Below are 15,214 nucleotides of genomic sequence, written 5' to 3' on the forward strand. Positions count from 1 at the left end.
GGGGCCATAGATTGGACATGTCTGTTTTAGGTGGAAACGTACATCAGACTGAGGTCCTGTGTTGCTCTCTCGTCTGTGCTGGAACATTCTAAAAAACAGCCGCTTCACAGGAAGATGAACCAACACAGACGAGAGAGCAACACAGGACCTCAGTCTGATGTACGTCTGCACCTAAAAGAACCTCAGTCTGTCATAGATTCTACCTGGACGACGGAGCGATTTTACACACCTCTTCTTTTATAGCGACATGTTTACTTTCACGTCTTATCAACTCCATGACAAGAAACAAAGGACAAATAAACCAGAGAGAATAAAATATCAAAACTAAAATATGCATTGAGACTATTTTTTGAACGGTGTTACAAATAAACTTTAAATTAAATAATGGAAATAGACGTAAACATCTGTTTTTTGTTTGTTTGTTTGCCCCTAAAACGGAAAAATTAAATAACAAACTGTTTTCCCATTTTGTTGTTTTTCGTTCTTAATTGAAATTCAAAAGAACGAACGATACACGGACTTTAGACCTGTACAAACATGTTCTGAAATACATCGGATTCTAGTATTTTTATAGCAAAAATAAACAAAAAATAGTCTTTGCATGCAGCAGCGACGGTTCTTATCTACAATTTGACTTTTTAACTTCCTCCGTCTTTGTTTTTGTTTGTTTATTTGTTTTTTAGCCCAATTACACAATACGTTTATTTATTTTTTTTTGTAATTTGGTCACATTTTTCAGTAGCCCTTTTCAGACTGAACTTAATTTATCACATTTACGACGTTAAATATTATTTACATTTGCTCCCTGCTCGTCCCTTTGGTCAAAATATACAACATATTTACAGTTTACTTTTTTTTTACTTCTTTTATCAAAATACACAACTTTAAATTAGCTCTTTTCGATTCGCAAACACAAATAATTACAGGTCTGCTCCTCGGATTGGCACGTCTGAATTAGAAAAATAAATTAGATTGTACATTTTTTTAAAATAAAGGTGACACAGTGTTGAATAAAATGTGCGAAAATATAAGAAAAATAAAAAGAAAAGCTGCTCTGAGTCATTTTTTCTGCACGGTGAAAGGTCCATTCAGGCTCGTCTCCATGGAGATGTTATCGTTTTGCTAGAAATGTTCCACAGTTTGGCATTAAAAACACGCGTCTCTGCATGGAAACGAGCAGATGACGTCGATCGGGCCGAGTGACAGGTCTGGTCTACGGAGAGACGAGAGACTTTTAGGTTTTTAGGGATTCATTGCAGAAATTTTTTTTTTTTTTTAAATCATGTTTAATGCCTTACATCATCTCCATGGAAACAAGCTAGAAAAGTTACATAATGCAGCTTTAATAATTCTGACATAAATATGATCACGAAATGTTTTCACCAAATCTGACACATTTGTGGAGATAGAAAAAACGTTTAAGACACAGAAAAACATAAATATAATAATGATCGATTTAAGATTAAAAGAACAGTTTGACTTGAAATTGCACTTGAGATCAAAACAATCAGAGACTGGACCAGAGACCGGACCAGAGACCGGAACTAGAGATTGGATCAGAGACCGGACCGGACCAGAGACTGGACCAGAGATTGGACCAGAGACCATCCAGAGAACCAGAGACTGGACCAGAGCCGGGACCAGAGATTGGACCAGAATCCAGACCAGAGACTGGACCGGATCAGAGATTAGTCCAGTGATTGGACCAGAGATTGGACCAGAATCCAGCCAAGACACCAGAAACTGGACCCGAGACTGGATCAGAGACCGGACCAGAGACCAGACCAGAGACCAGACCAGAATCCAACCAAGAGACCAGAGACTGGACCAGAGCCTAGACCAGAGATTGGACCAGAAACCAGACCAGAGACCAGGCCAGAGATTAGTCCAGTGATTGGACCAGAGATTGGACCGGAATCCAGCCAAGACACCAGAAACTGGACCCGAGACTGGATCAGAGACTGGACAAGAGACCAGACCAGAGACCAGACCAGAATCCAGCCAAGAGACCGGACCAGAGACCAGACCAGAATCCAGCCAAGAGACCAGAGCCTGGACCAGAGCCTAGACCAGAGCCTGGACCAGAGACCGGACCAGAGACTGGACCAGACCAGAGATTAGTCCAGTGATTGGACCAGAGATTGGACCCAGAATCCAGCCAAGACACCAGAAACTGGACCAGAGACTGGACCAGAGACAGGGCCAGAGACCAGACCAGAATCCAGCCCAGAGACCGAATCAGAGACCGGGACTTGAGGGGGCACTAGTCGTCTTTAAATGTTCTGGTCACAGTAAAGGCGAGATGCGTTAATGTCGCACGTGGAGCAGCAGGTGATGGACTTTACCACCAGAAAAGTGCCCAGAGTCTCTCAAACATGTACGAACGAACGAATAAAACCCGTCCTCAACAAAAACTTCACTTTTAAACCCATTAAAAACATTCTACACGAGTCAAAACTCCAAAAGCGTGAGTTCAGACGGAGTTCAGGCTGAGGTCCGGCGCAGGTTTTCTTTTGTGCGCTGAACGATTGTTGAAGCAGATGTTACAGGCAGAGTTCATTCAGAGTCGTCCAGTTAAGTTCTGATTGTCCTTGAAGATTGTTCAGCTTTCAAAACTCGACTCAGAGAAATATTGATTTGAAATTTCCAAGCTGAAAATGTCAGAAAAGTCCTTGAGTGTTGTGGTTCCAATTACTGTCCGATAAAACGTCTATTTACATAAAAGCAGCAAAAATATTTCAATTTTCATTTCAATTTTCGTTTGTTATTTTCAGTCAAAAGTGGAAAAAGTACAAGGTTCTGAAGTGAAGTTGAAGTATTTAATCCATCCATTTTTTTTTTTACTGGTTTAGCAGGGGGGAGAGCTGTCAATCGAACCTGTTGCCAGCGAGAACGGAGCGACCTCGGGGAAAAAGGCACCTTATTTTTCTGTCGTAAATGTTCGTATCTTAAAATAGTGAAATAAAAGCATGAAAATAAAGAAAGTAGAGTAAGTTAAAACGAATATTGAAGTTGAAAATGATGAGGTTCACAGCAGCAGGTACAGAGAGAGGAGCGAGGGTTTCTCAACAGAATCGAGTCAATGGAGCCGAAAATGCGGCCGTGCTCATTTCCTGTTTGGAACGCAGTCACTAAAAGGTTATGTCCATTTCCATGTACAAGTAGTCCGGTTCCTTATATGCTTTTGTGGGAATTTGGGGGGGATTTGCTAAACTATATATTTTTGGAAAGGTTTATGGAGTCAGAAAATCAATGTTTGCATTTGCCCAGATGTGTATATGGCGGCCATATTGAATTTAAAAAAAAAAAAAAAAAGGCTGCCAAAAAACCCTTTTGAAATGTTGATTTTATCTACTAAACCCACATTTTCAGGGTCAGGGAATCAAATGGTGCTAGTTACAAAGCTGTAAGACCTACCCACATTAACCCTTCGGTGCATAAGTGGGTCAAAAATGACCCAGTTTGGTTGTTTTCTTGCAATTTTATTGTGATATTTGCATGTAATACTCCATGTTCCTCCAAAAATATGTTTGTTTTTTTATTATCCTGTTGAAATACATTGAAACCCTGAAACTGTGGGTTTAGCAGTTAAAATCAACATTTCAACTTATTCAGAGGCTGAGATATTTTAAAAAAGAGATTTTTGGCGGCCAATTTTTAAAAATTCAATATGGCCATATAGACATCTGGGCAAATGCAAACATTGATTTTCTGACTCTTTATACTATAACCTTTCCAAAAATATATAGTTTAGCAAATCCCCAAAAAATTCCCACTAAGGTTAAAAAATGAATCTAATGAACCGGACTAAAGGACGTCCCAAACAAATCTGACATCACTTCACAAGCCACTCATTTTGGCAATTCTCATTGAAATGACCTCAAATTTTCACAGAATGTATAAAAACAGATGAAGATTTTATATGTAATGTTTTATTTTTGTTCTGTTTTCAGGTTGAGCCGTTCACTCCCAAACAGAATCATTTTGCGTCTTGGAATCTGGAATCTGGAAAAAACTTCACCAACTGGAAAACAAATTTGGACTTTGTACCAAAAATGTAAAGCGTTCGTCTGCTCATGCACTGCAAAAAACAAAACCTAGTCCAGTTAAGACGACTTGAATTAAGAAAGTTTTATCGTGATTTGAGTAAATTTCACTTCAGAAGTAAAATAATCTGCCAATGGAACAAGATTTTTTGTACTTAAAATACGAAAATACATCTGGCTACAATTAAAATAAGAAAAACAACAACTTTTTGAACTTAAAATAAGAAACAAAATCAAATGTTGAATTAAGAAAAACTCTCTTATTCCATCGATAAATAATTTTACTTGTCAAGTTGAATCGACTCAAATAAAATAAAATGTTACGTTATTTTAATTTAACTAGATATTGTTTTGTTTTTTGTTTTGTTTTTTTCCGGTGTGCAGGACTAAAGGATCTGGTAATAACATCGACATCAGAAGAGAGGGTGAGGAGAAATTCAGTTTGTCGACTGGACAAAAGTTAGTTTGGTTGAAGATGTTTCGCAGTTCATCCAAGCTGTTTCTTCAGTTCTGGAACCAAGCTGTTTCCTCAGTTTCCAGCAGTGAAGAAGCAGCTTGGATGAGCTGCGAAACATCTTCAACCAAACTAACTTCTGTCCAGTCGATAAACAGAATTTGTCCTCGCCATTGATTCCACCTGGACGACTGAGGGATTCTTCACACATCAGAAGAAAAGGCTGTGATAAACTTTTTGCGAAGCCCCAAGGAAGTCCATGAGGAGAACAAGTTTGGAAACCCAGATTCCTCGAATGACGGTTTGGCGTAACCAGATCCTTTATCCATAATCAGCCGAACTCTTTACATTTTTGGTGCGAAGTCCAAATTTGTTTCTCCAAGCTGGTTCCACCTAGTGCCTTCGCTCAATTTCATTTCTTTCCAGCGACTAGATCATGAATCAGAATACCTTCCAACTTTTTTCTCTTGAAGCAGAGGGCCGACTAGACTGGTGCTCATGTGCCGTTTATCCATCAGTCTCAGATCACTTGCAGACATAGATTTACCATCAAGAATCGAGCACAAGTTTGGACATGCCTGCACTAGACGATTCGCAAGAACAGTCCGATGAGGTTCATTTGGTCTTCCAATAATTTATGTTATTAGGTTCTTTTTTCAAACCGTTTGCAAGAACGCCGGAAGTGTGAGTTCAGGCACCAGCCAATCAGCAAAGGCCAGACATTCTGTGTTGGTGACGATTCCCAAGATCGAGGATTTAAAGTCGGAAAAAAGAGAATGTTTGGTGAATTTAATCAAGGGGAAAGACGTTATTGTCCTTCTTCCTGCGGGATTTGGGAAAAGCTTAATATACCAGTTAGTCCTGTTAGCGGAGCATTACATACGTCACGACCAAACAGCAGCGATTGGTTAAATAAAAAAAGTACCCGCCTACTGTTGAGTGAACGAATCCTAACGCTGCGAGGTCACACGGTTTCCACGAAGTGAAACCAGTTCATGAATCAGGCTAAAGTTTTATTTGCCAGTTGGTGAAATTTTTCCAAACGTTGCATTGAAGCTCCAGAGTCTTGGGCTGTAAAATGACTTCTGTTTGGGAGTGAACGAACAAAAATAAAACATTAAGTATAAAATCTTGATCTGTTTCTGTACATTCTGTGAAAATTTGAGGTTATTTCAACAAGAATTGCCTAAATTATTGGCCTGCGAAATTATGTAAAATGTTTTGGGACACCGTGTACCGTTTATGTGCACGACGCAGACTTTGCCAGCTTTCCTCTGAGACAGTTTTCTTCATGTGCAAAAATAAATAAATAAAATGAGATGAAATTAAATAAAATAAAAAATAAAATAATTTAATTTGTTTGAATCCTTGAAAAATTCCAGTTTTCCATATTCCCAAACTCAAAAAATTGATCCAGTCCTCATTAAAATATAAAGTTACAGCGGGTTCATGTGAAAAAATAAATAAATAAAATTAAATTAAATAAAATTAAATTAAATTAAAAATAATAAAAAATAAAATAAAAAATAAAAAAAATTAATTTGTCTGAATCTTTGAAAAATTCCAGTTTTCCATATTCCCAAACTCAAAAAATTGATCCAGTCCTCATTAAAATATAAAGTTACAGCGGGTTCATGTGAAAAAATAAATAAATTAAAAATTAAATTAAAATTAAAATTAAAATAAAATTTAATTAAATTAAATTAAAAATAATAAAAAATAAAAAAAAAATAAAATAAATTAATTTGTTTGAATCTTTGAAAAATTCCAGTTTTCCATATTCCCAAACTCAAAAAATTTATCCAGTCCTCATTAAAATATAAAGTTACAGCGGGTTCATGTGAAAAAATTAAATAAATAAAATTAATTAAAATTAAAATTAAAAAATTAAATTAAATTAAAAAATAAAAAATAAAAAATAAAATAAAAAAATAATTTGTCTGAATCTTTGAAAAATTCCAGTTTTCCATATTCCCAAACTCAAAAAATGATCCAGTCCTCATTAAAATATAAAGTTACAGCGGGTTCATGTGAAAAAATAAATAAATAAAATAATAAATAAAATTAAAATTAAATAAATTAAAAATAATAAAAAATAAAATAAAAAATAAAATAAATTAATTTGTTTGAATCTTTGAAAAATTCCAGTTTTCCATATTCCCAAACTCAAAAAACTGGTCCAGTCCTCATTAAAATGTAAAATTACAGTGGGTCAGGATGTAAAGCAGCTCTGTAAACAAAGAAGGTTGTTGGTTCAAATCCCAAACTGTTAGCAATAGTTGTGCCACGGAGTTGTCTTTTAAACCAGATGCCCTTCCATCCAACCACATCGATATGTCCTTATTAAAACATAAAGTTACACTGAATTGGTGCGTAAAACTGTAAAAAAAAAAGAAGGTTGTTGGTTTAAATTCCAAACATCTGGCGTTATTTAAGTACCGCAAGATCGTCCATGTCGGTTTGGCGATTTTTCTTTTTAAACCAGATGCCCTTCAGTCCAAACACGTCGGAATGTCCTCATTAAAACGTAAAGTTACAGTGGGTTTGTGTGTAAAACTGTAAAATAAAAAAAAATTAAAAAAAAGGTTGTTGGTTCAAATCCCGAACTTCTGGCATTATTTAAGTACCGCAAAGTTACAGAGGGTTCGTCCGTGAAACTGTAAAAAAAAAAAGAAGGTTGTTGGTTCAAATTCCAAACTTCTGGCATTATTTTAGTACCGCAAGGACGTCCATGTTGGTTTGGCGATTTTTCTTTTTGTACCAGATGCCCTTCCATCCCGTTTGTTCTCAGATCCGAAGTGGAAATCTGACTCGACCAACCCCAAAGTTATAAAAAGTTTGAGATTTTTGTTTTGTTTTGTTTTGTTAAAAATACGAAGTTGGACGCTCGATTTTAAAGGTACACTATGTAGCTTTTCACATTGAAGGGTCTGCCACCTGTTTGTCTCCACGGCGTTGATACAGCTTTTCAAAAATGTCCCACAGTACGGCATTAAACTGATGTAAATCATCACAGAGAAGCGGGGTTACGTGAGTTACGAGTCAGATCCGTGGTGGGGCGACCCTGCGTACGATGTGGAATAGATTTTTTTCGCAGCGTTTTTGAAATGCATTAACGCGTTTACGAAAACACCGACAACGCAACGAAGATTCCGTGGACGCGTTAATGCCACACTGCGGGACATTTCAGGCAAAGCAATGAGCCTGTTCACGAGAAGAGCTGAAGAACGTCGCCGCCGGAAAAAACGTCACTGATACTACGGAACATTTAAGGCGACTCAAAATGCGAAAAAGCTTAGGTTACTTAGCGCATGTCGTCGTTGTTGCCGTGGTAACGCTAAAGTCCGCTCGTACAACGAAAACGACGCGGGATTTAAATGCAGAGAAAAGCGTGGGAGCAGCAGAAGATCTCCTTGAACGTTTTCCGCATTTCTTGACTCCGGAAAGCGTAGATGATGGGATCGATCACGGAGTTGCACATGATGAGGATGAGGTACATGTTGAAGTGCGACATGAAGCACGTGCAGTACGGGTTCCGCGGGCACGTAATCATCAGGATGAGGTGGAGGAAAAACGGCGCCCAGCACACGACGAAAACGCCCAGCAGAATCGTCAACGTGATCGCCCCCTTCATGTTGGCGCGCTGCTGGATCGGCGCGTTTCCCGGGAGCGCCGCGATCCGCTTCATGTGCAGCCGCGCCAACAAAAACATGTGCACGTACAGCGACGCCATGAGCACCAGCATCGTGAAAAACATCGTGATGAGGCAAATGAGAACCGTCGTGCTTTCGGAATAGATGATAAACAAAATCCCGGAAATCGTACACACCGTCCAGATCACGGTAATCACCAGCATGGCGCGGCGAATCGTCACGATGTTGTGGTACCGCAGCGCGTAAAAAATCGTAATGTAGCGGTCGACGGCGATGGCGAGAAGGCTACAAATCGACGCTAAAAGTGAACTGCAAATGAGCGAGTCGAAAACGTTGTCCATGCTCCGTATGAGCGTCCCCGGGATCGTGACGGTGCCGCCGTTTATCAGCGCAATCACGATCGTCTCCGAAGCGTTGGACACGCTGACGAGCATGTCCGCCACGGCCAAGCTGCAAATGAAAAAGTACATCGGCGAGTGCAGGTTTTTGTTTTTGATGATCGCTGCGACGACTAGAATGTTCTCGAGCAGGCTGATGATTCCCAGGGTCAGGAAAACCTCGGTGGAGATGAGCAGCTGTTCGTAGCATCCCGCCGAAGAGTCCTTGTCGTCCGGTAAGTTCTTGTCCAAAGGTATGCCCGCCTGGCTGCCGTTGCTCGCGTAGCCGCTCGGCATCAACGAATGCCGATGTGTTCCGTTCATTGCTGCATTTTTAGTTCCACGATGTTAAATTCTCAAAGTTTTCCATTAAGAGCGCGTTTGTTTTTACGTAAAGTTCGGAATTCTCTTTGTAGAATCGTCGACGAAGAACCGAAGAACGATTCAAATGCAAATAACGGATTGTGTTACACTTTAAATTGACAATATCCATTTTCCGACCGATTTACCTCCACTTAAATCCACTCATGTTGGTTTTATCAGTCGGAAAGTCGTGCGTAATTGCCGCTCGCTTTGAAAACTACGTCCAAGGTCGGAGATGAGTGCTCCTCTTTGTGTGAATGAAACTAAATGGAGATCACAGTCACGCCGTGCTTTTTTTATTTATTTATTTCTTATCAGCGACAGCAGCTCTCGAACGCGCCGAGGAGAGTTTGAAACAGTTCGAGAGCCTCTAATATCCCGCTCGGACATTGATTCATGGTTTTAACGAGCTGATAAAAACGTCCAGGTCGGAGAAATCGCTTTAATTCCTCGCCACGTTCGATATTAAACAAATCCTTTACGCCTCGTCGGACGTGGGAGGTTCGCACGTGTCCGTCCCGGAACGAGGAAAACGTAATATCGAACGTAATCTTCTCAAATATCTTCTTAACGTCCCGTGAGATCGGAGGACGGTTGAGTCATCGGTTGTGGAATGAAACGGAGCCCCGGTAAAGAAGGAAATCCTCGTGAAGAAGTTAAAACAGATCGATAGCTGCGTCCGTCGGTTTTCCGATGGTTTGTAGAGATCCGAGGAATCTCCGATACTTCGTCTTTTGCGGAAAATTGACTTGAAATGCTCCGTACTTCTCTTCAAAACCAGTAAAATCCATGTGTTTCTGAAATTTTAATCCAGTTTTCCCGGGTTTTCTCAGCGTTCCCGGGAAGATTGACGGTCTTTCAGTAGTTTCCAGTTGCAGTAGTAGTAGTAGTATTTGTAGTAGTAGTAGTAGAAGTATTTTCAGATGCAGAAGCGCAGCAGCGGTTTCTCTCGTTTTTTTTTTTCTCTCTCTCGTTTCTCTCTGGTCTCCGCTCGTCTTTTCCCCTCGTTTGAAACCGGGCGGAATGAGACACGGCGACGGAGGGAGCTGTGATATGAGCGGAAAGAGAGAGAGAGAGAAAGAGGGAGGAGAGAAAAGAGGGAGGAGGAGAGGGAGGGAGAGATGATGAAGGGGAAAACAGGAGAGATAAGGTAGGAGAGAGAGAGAGAGAGAGAGAGAGAGTCGAGAAAACATGACTGATGACGGAGAAAGAGAGGAGGAGGAGAGGAGAGAGGGAGGGAAGATAAAGGAGAAAACAGAGGAGATAAGGAGGTGTGGTAGAAGAGAGAGAGAGAGAGAGCGCAAAGAAAGTGAAGGAGAGAGGATGCTGACAGATGAAGAGGTTAAAACGGAGGAGATAAGTGAGAAAGAGAGAGAGAGGGAGAGAAGATAAAGGAGAAAACAGGAGAGATAAGGAGAGAGAGAGAGAGAGAGAGCAAAGGAAGAGAAGGAGAGAGAAATGCAGGACTCTGGCAGATGAGAGGAGGATAAAAGGGAGGAGATAAGTGAGAAAGAGATAGAAACATTTGAAAGAGAAAGAGGGAAGACAGGAGAGGAGAGAAGATAAAGGAGAAAACAGAGGATAGATAAGGAGAGAGAGAGAGCAAAGGAAGAGAAGGAGAGAGAGATACAGGATGTTGGTAGATGAGAGAGAGAGGAGGATAAAAGGGAGAAGATGAGAGAGAGAGGAGTGAGAAAGAGATAGAGAAAGAAGAGAGAGGGAGGAGAGGAAGGGAGAGAAGAGCAAGGAACGAAAGAAAACAGAGGAGAGATAAGGAGCTAAGGTAGAGGAGAGAGAGAGAGAGAGATCGAAAACATGACTGATGACGGAGAGAAAGAGAGAGGGAGGAGGGGAGAGAGGGAGAGATGATAAAGGAGAAAACAGAGGAGAGATAAGGAGGTGTGGTAGAGAGAGAGAGAGAGAGAGAGAGAGAGAGCAAAGAAAGTGAAGGAGAGAGGATGCTGACAGATGAAGAGGTTAAAACGGAGGAGATAAGTGAGAAAGAGAGAGAGGGAGGAGAGAAGAGGAGAGAGACGGAGGGAGAGAAGATAAAGGAGAAAACAGAGGAGAGATAAGGAGAGAGAGAGAGAGAGAGAGAGCAAAGGAAGAGAAGGAGAGAGAGATGAGAGGAGGATAAAAGGGAGGAGATAAGTGAGAAAGAGATAGAAACATTTGAAAGAGAAAGAGGGAAGACAGGAGAGGAGAGAAGATAAAGGAGAAAACAGAGGAGAGATAAGGGAGAGAGAGAGAGAGAGAGCAAAGGAAGAGAAGGAGAGAGAGATACAGGATGCTCCTAGACGAGAGAGGAGGTTAAAAGGGAGAAGATGAGAGAGAGAGAGAGGAGTGAGAAAGAGGTAGAGAAAGAAGAGAGAGGGAGGAGAGGAAGGGAGAGAAGAGCAAGGAACGAAAGAAAACAGAGGAGAGATAAGGAGCTAAGGTAGGAGAGAGGAGAGAGAGAGAGAGAGAGAGATCGAAAACATGACTGATGACGGAGAGAGAGAGAAGAGGAGAGGAGAGAGGGAGAGAAGATAAAGGAGAAAACAGGAGAGAAGGAGAGAGAGAGAGAGAGAGAGAGAGCAAAGGAAGAGAAGGAGAGAGAGATACTGAGAGAGGAGGTTAAAAGGATGAGATGAGAGAGAGAAAAAGGAGAGATGGAGGAGAGAGGGAAGGAGGGAGGGAGAGAAGAGCAAGGAGAGAAAACAGAGGAGAGATAAGGAGCTAAGATGACAGAGAGGAGGAGAGAGAGAGAGAAGATAAAGGAGAAAACAGAGGATACATGAGGGAGATGAGAGAGAGAGAGACCGAAATAAAGGAGAGATGGAGAAAGAGAGATGGAGAGAGTGAGAGCAAAGAAAGAGATAGAAAAAAGACTGATAAAGCAAGAGAGAGAGAGAGAGAGAGAGAGAGTGAGTGGGTTAAAAGGGAGGAGAGGAGAGATAGAAAAAGGAGAGATGGAGAAAGAGAGGGGAGTGAGGGAGGGAAGATCAAGGAGAAAAAGAAACAGAGGAGAGATAAGGAGCTAAGGTAGGAGAGAGAAAGAGAGAGAGAAAGAGAGAGAGAGAGAAAACATGACTGATGACAGAGAGAAAGAGAGAAGGAGGAGAGGAGAGAAGATAAAGGAGAAAACAGGAGATAAGGAGAGAGAGAGAGAGAGAGAGCAAAGGAAGAGAAGGAGAGAGAGAGGTACAGGGCGCTGGAAGATGAGAGAGGAGGATAAAATGGAGGAGATGAGAGAGAGAGAGAGAAATAAAGAAGAGGGAGGAGAGGAGAGAGGGAGAGAAGATAAAGGAGAAAACAGGAGAGATAAGAAGGTATGATCAGGAGAGAGAGAGAGAGAGAAAAGGAAGAGAAGGAGAGAGAGAAACAGGATGCTGGAAGATGAGAGAGGAGGATAAAGGGAGGAGATGACACAGAAAGAGATAGAAAAGGGAGAGAGAAAAAAGAGAGAGGAAGAGAAGAGCAAGGAGAGAAAACAGGAGAGAGAGGAGTTAAGGTAGGAGAGAGAGAGAGAGAGAGAGCGTAAAGGAAGAGAAAGAGAGAGAGAGATACAGGATGCTCGAGAGGAGGTTAAAAGGGAGGAGGGGATGAGAGGGAAAAAGGAGAGGTGGAGAGAAAGGGAGAGAAGATCAAATAGAAAGAGAGCATAGGGAGAGATAGAAAAAAAGAGAGAGAAGAGAGGATGGAAGGGAAGACAGAGAGAGAAAAAGGAAAGAGACAGAAAAAAGAACAGATGAGGACAGAGAGAGAGAGAGAAAGGGAGGGAGAAAGAGAGGAGAGAAAATATTAAAAGGGAGAAAAAGAGAGGAGGGAAGAGAAGAGCTGACGAAAGAGAGAGATGAATATGGGACGATAGAAGAGGAGGAGAGAGAGAGAAAGAGGGAGAAGGAGAAGATGTGGAGGAGAGAAAGAGAGGGGTGGACAAAAACAGATAGAGCGAAGAGAAAAAGAGAAAGATTTAAAGGAGAGAAAGGCTGAGAAGAGAGAGAAGAGAGAGAGAAGAGAAGCTGGGAGATGAAAGAGAGGAGGATGGAGAGAGGAAAGAGTGAGAAAGAAGAGGAGAGAGGAAGGAGAGACGGAGTAAAAGAGGCGAGACAGAGAAAGAGAACGGAGAGAATAGAGATGTAAAAGAGCTGATAGAGAAAGAGAGAGGGATGAGAGAGGAGGAGGAGTGTCCTGTCTGAACACAAAGGAAAAGAACGACAGAGCGTGAGAAAAACGCAGCGCCGCAGAAAGACGACAAACGTGACAGAGAACAAAACGTACAGAACTGATCAAAACTAAACCAGGACTAAACCAGGACTAAACCAGGACTAAACCAGGACTAAACCAGGACTAAAACAGGACTAAACCAGGACTAAACCAGGACTAAACCAGGACTAAACCAGGACTAAACCAGGACTAAACCAGGACTAAACCAGGACTAAACCAGGACTAACCAGGACTAAACCAGGACTAAACCAGGACTAAACCAGGACTAAACCAGGAAACCAGGACTAAACAGGACTAAACCAGGACTAAACCAGGACTAAACCAGGACTCTAAACCAGGACTAAACCAGACTACTAAACCAGGACTAAACCAGGACTAAACCAGGTCTAAACCAGGACTAAACCAGGACTAAACAGGACTAAACCAGGACTAAACCAGGACTAAAACCAGGACTAAACCAGGACTAAACCAGGAGGTCTAAACCAGGACTAAACCAGGACTAAACCAGGACTAAACCAGGTCTATGTTTAGTTTTGTTTTTAGTCCTGGTCCAGTCCTGGTTCAGTCTTGGTTTAGTTCTGGTTTTAGTCTTGTTTTTAGTCTTGGTTTTAGTCCTGATTTAGTCTTGGTTCAATCCTGGTTTAACCTGGTTTAGTCCTGGTTTAGTCCTGGTTTAGACTGGTTTAACCTGGTTTAGTCCTGGTTTAGTCCTGGTTTAAGACCTGGTTTAGTCCTGTCCTGGTTTAGTCCCTTTTAGTCCTGGTTTAGTCCTGGTTTAGACCAGCGTTTAGTCCAGGTTTACCTGTTTAGTCCTGGTTTAGTCTGGTTTAGTCCTGTTTTAGTCCTTTTACCTGGTTTCCTGGTTTAGACCTAGTTTAGACCTGGTTTAGACCTGGTTTAGTCCTGGTTAGACCTGGTTTAGTCTGGTTTTAGTCTGGTTTAGACCTGGTTTAGTCCTGGTTTAGAGTTTAGTAGACCTGGTTTAGACCTGGTTTAGACCTAGATTTAGTCCTTTTAGACCTGGTTTTAGATCTGGTCCTGGTTTGTCCTTTAGTCCTGGTTTAGTCCTGGTTTAGACCTGGTTTTCCTGGTTTAGTCTGGTTTTTCCTGGTTTAGTTCTGGTTTCCTGGTTTAGACCTGGTTTAGTCCTGGTTTAGTCCTGGTTTAGTCCTGGTTTAATCCTGGTTTAGACCTGGTTTAGTCCTGGTTTAGTCCTGGTTTCCTGGTTTAGTCCTGGTTTAGTCCTCTTGAACATAAATCAGTCTCATGTCTGTTTTTTAATTGGACACAAATGTAAATCTGTGAATCAGGTCGAGTTTGAAAAAGCGAAACAGAAAATGTGAGGAGAAGAAGGTCGCGTTCAGTTTATAATTTTATATTTTCATTTCATGGTCGACACTTCAGATTCATTTTCACATTCCAACAGAAAAGTGCAAAAATCCCTCCACTGTTTGGGTTGAAGAGGTGATGTAAAACAGATTTTATTATTTCATTTTTTTTCCGTGTTTTAACGTTGAATCTCATTCATGAAACTTTCTTACCAACAAATTTGTACTTAAGATTTTCTCACGAACATTTTTGGCAGAAACAAAACCTTTTCTGATTTGAAAATGTTCTTCTGGAAGAAAAAAAAACTATGAAAAGTCAGAAGACGAGAGACAGAAATACTACTGTTTTAGAATAATATTACTCTGATAATGAAAGAAAAACTAAACAAAAACTAAACCAGGACTAAAACAGGACTAAAACAGGTCTAAAAGGACTAAACCAGGACTAAACCAGGTCTAAACCAGGACTAAACCAGGAGGTCTAAACCAGGTCTGACTAAACCAGGACTAAACCAGGACTAAACCAGGACTAAACCAGGACTAAACAGGACTAAAACAGGTCTAAACCAGGACTAAACCAGGTCTAAACCAGGACTAAACCAGGACAGGACTAAACCAGGTCTAAACCAGGACTAAAAAACTAAACCAGGACTAAACAGGACTAAACCAGGACTAAACCAGGTCTAAACCAGGATCTAAACCAGGACTAAAACAGGACTAAAACAGGACTACTAAACCAGGACTAAAACCAGGACTAAAACCAGGACAAAACCAGGACTAAACC

General features: G+C 41.0%; 1 protein-coding gene across 1 annotated transcript; it reads right to left on the reverse strand.

The window, feature by feature from the left end:
• Window positions 1–7,873: 7,873 nt before the first annotated feature.
• mc4r (melanocortin 4 receptor) lies at window positions 7,874–8,827 on the reverse strand. The gene has a single exon (XM_020929147.2). The coding sequence runs from the start codon at window positions 8,825–8,827 to the stop codon at window positions 7,874–7,876; it is 954 nt and encodes a 317-aa protein (XP_020784806.1).
• Between the last annotated feature and the right edge of the window lie 6,387 nt (window positions 8,828–15,214).

This window comes from Boleophthalmus pectinirostris, unplaced genomic scaffold (genome assembly GCF_026225935.1).
Source record: "Boleophthalmus pectinirostris isolate CB_2022bp ecotype Guang Dong unplaced genomic scaffold, ASM2622593v1 HiC_scaffold_15, whole genome shotgun sequence".
NCBI lineage: Eukaryota > Metazoa > Chordata > Actinopteri > Gobiiformes > Gobiidae > Boleophthalmus > Boleophthalmus pectinirostris.

Coding starts and splice junctions, on each gene's coding strand:
- mc4r (XM_020929147.2), bottom strand. CDS start 8,827: ATGCCGAGCGGCTACGCGAGCAACGGCAGCCAGGCGGGCATACCTTTG.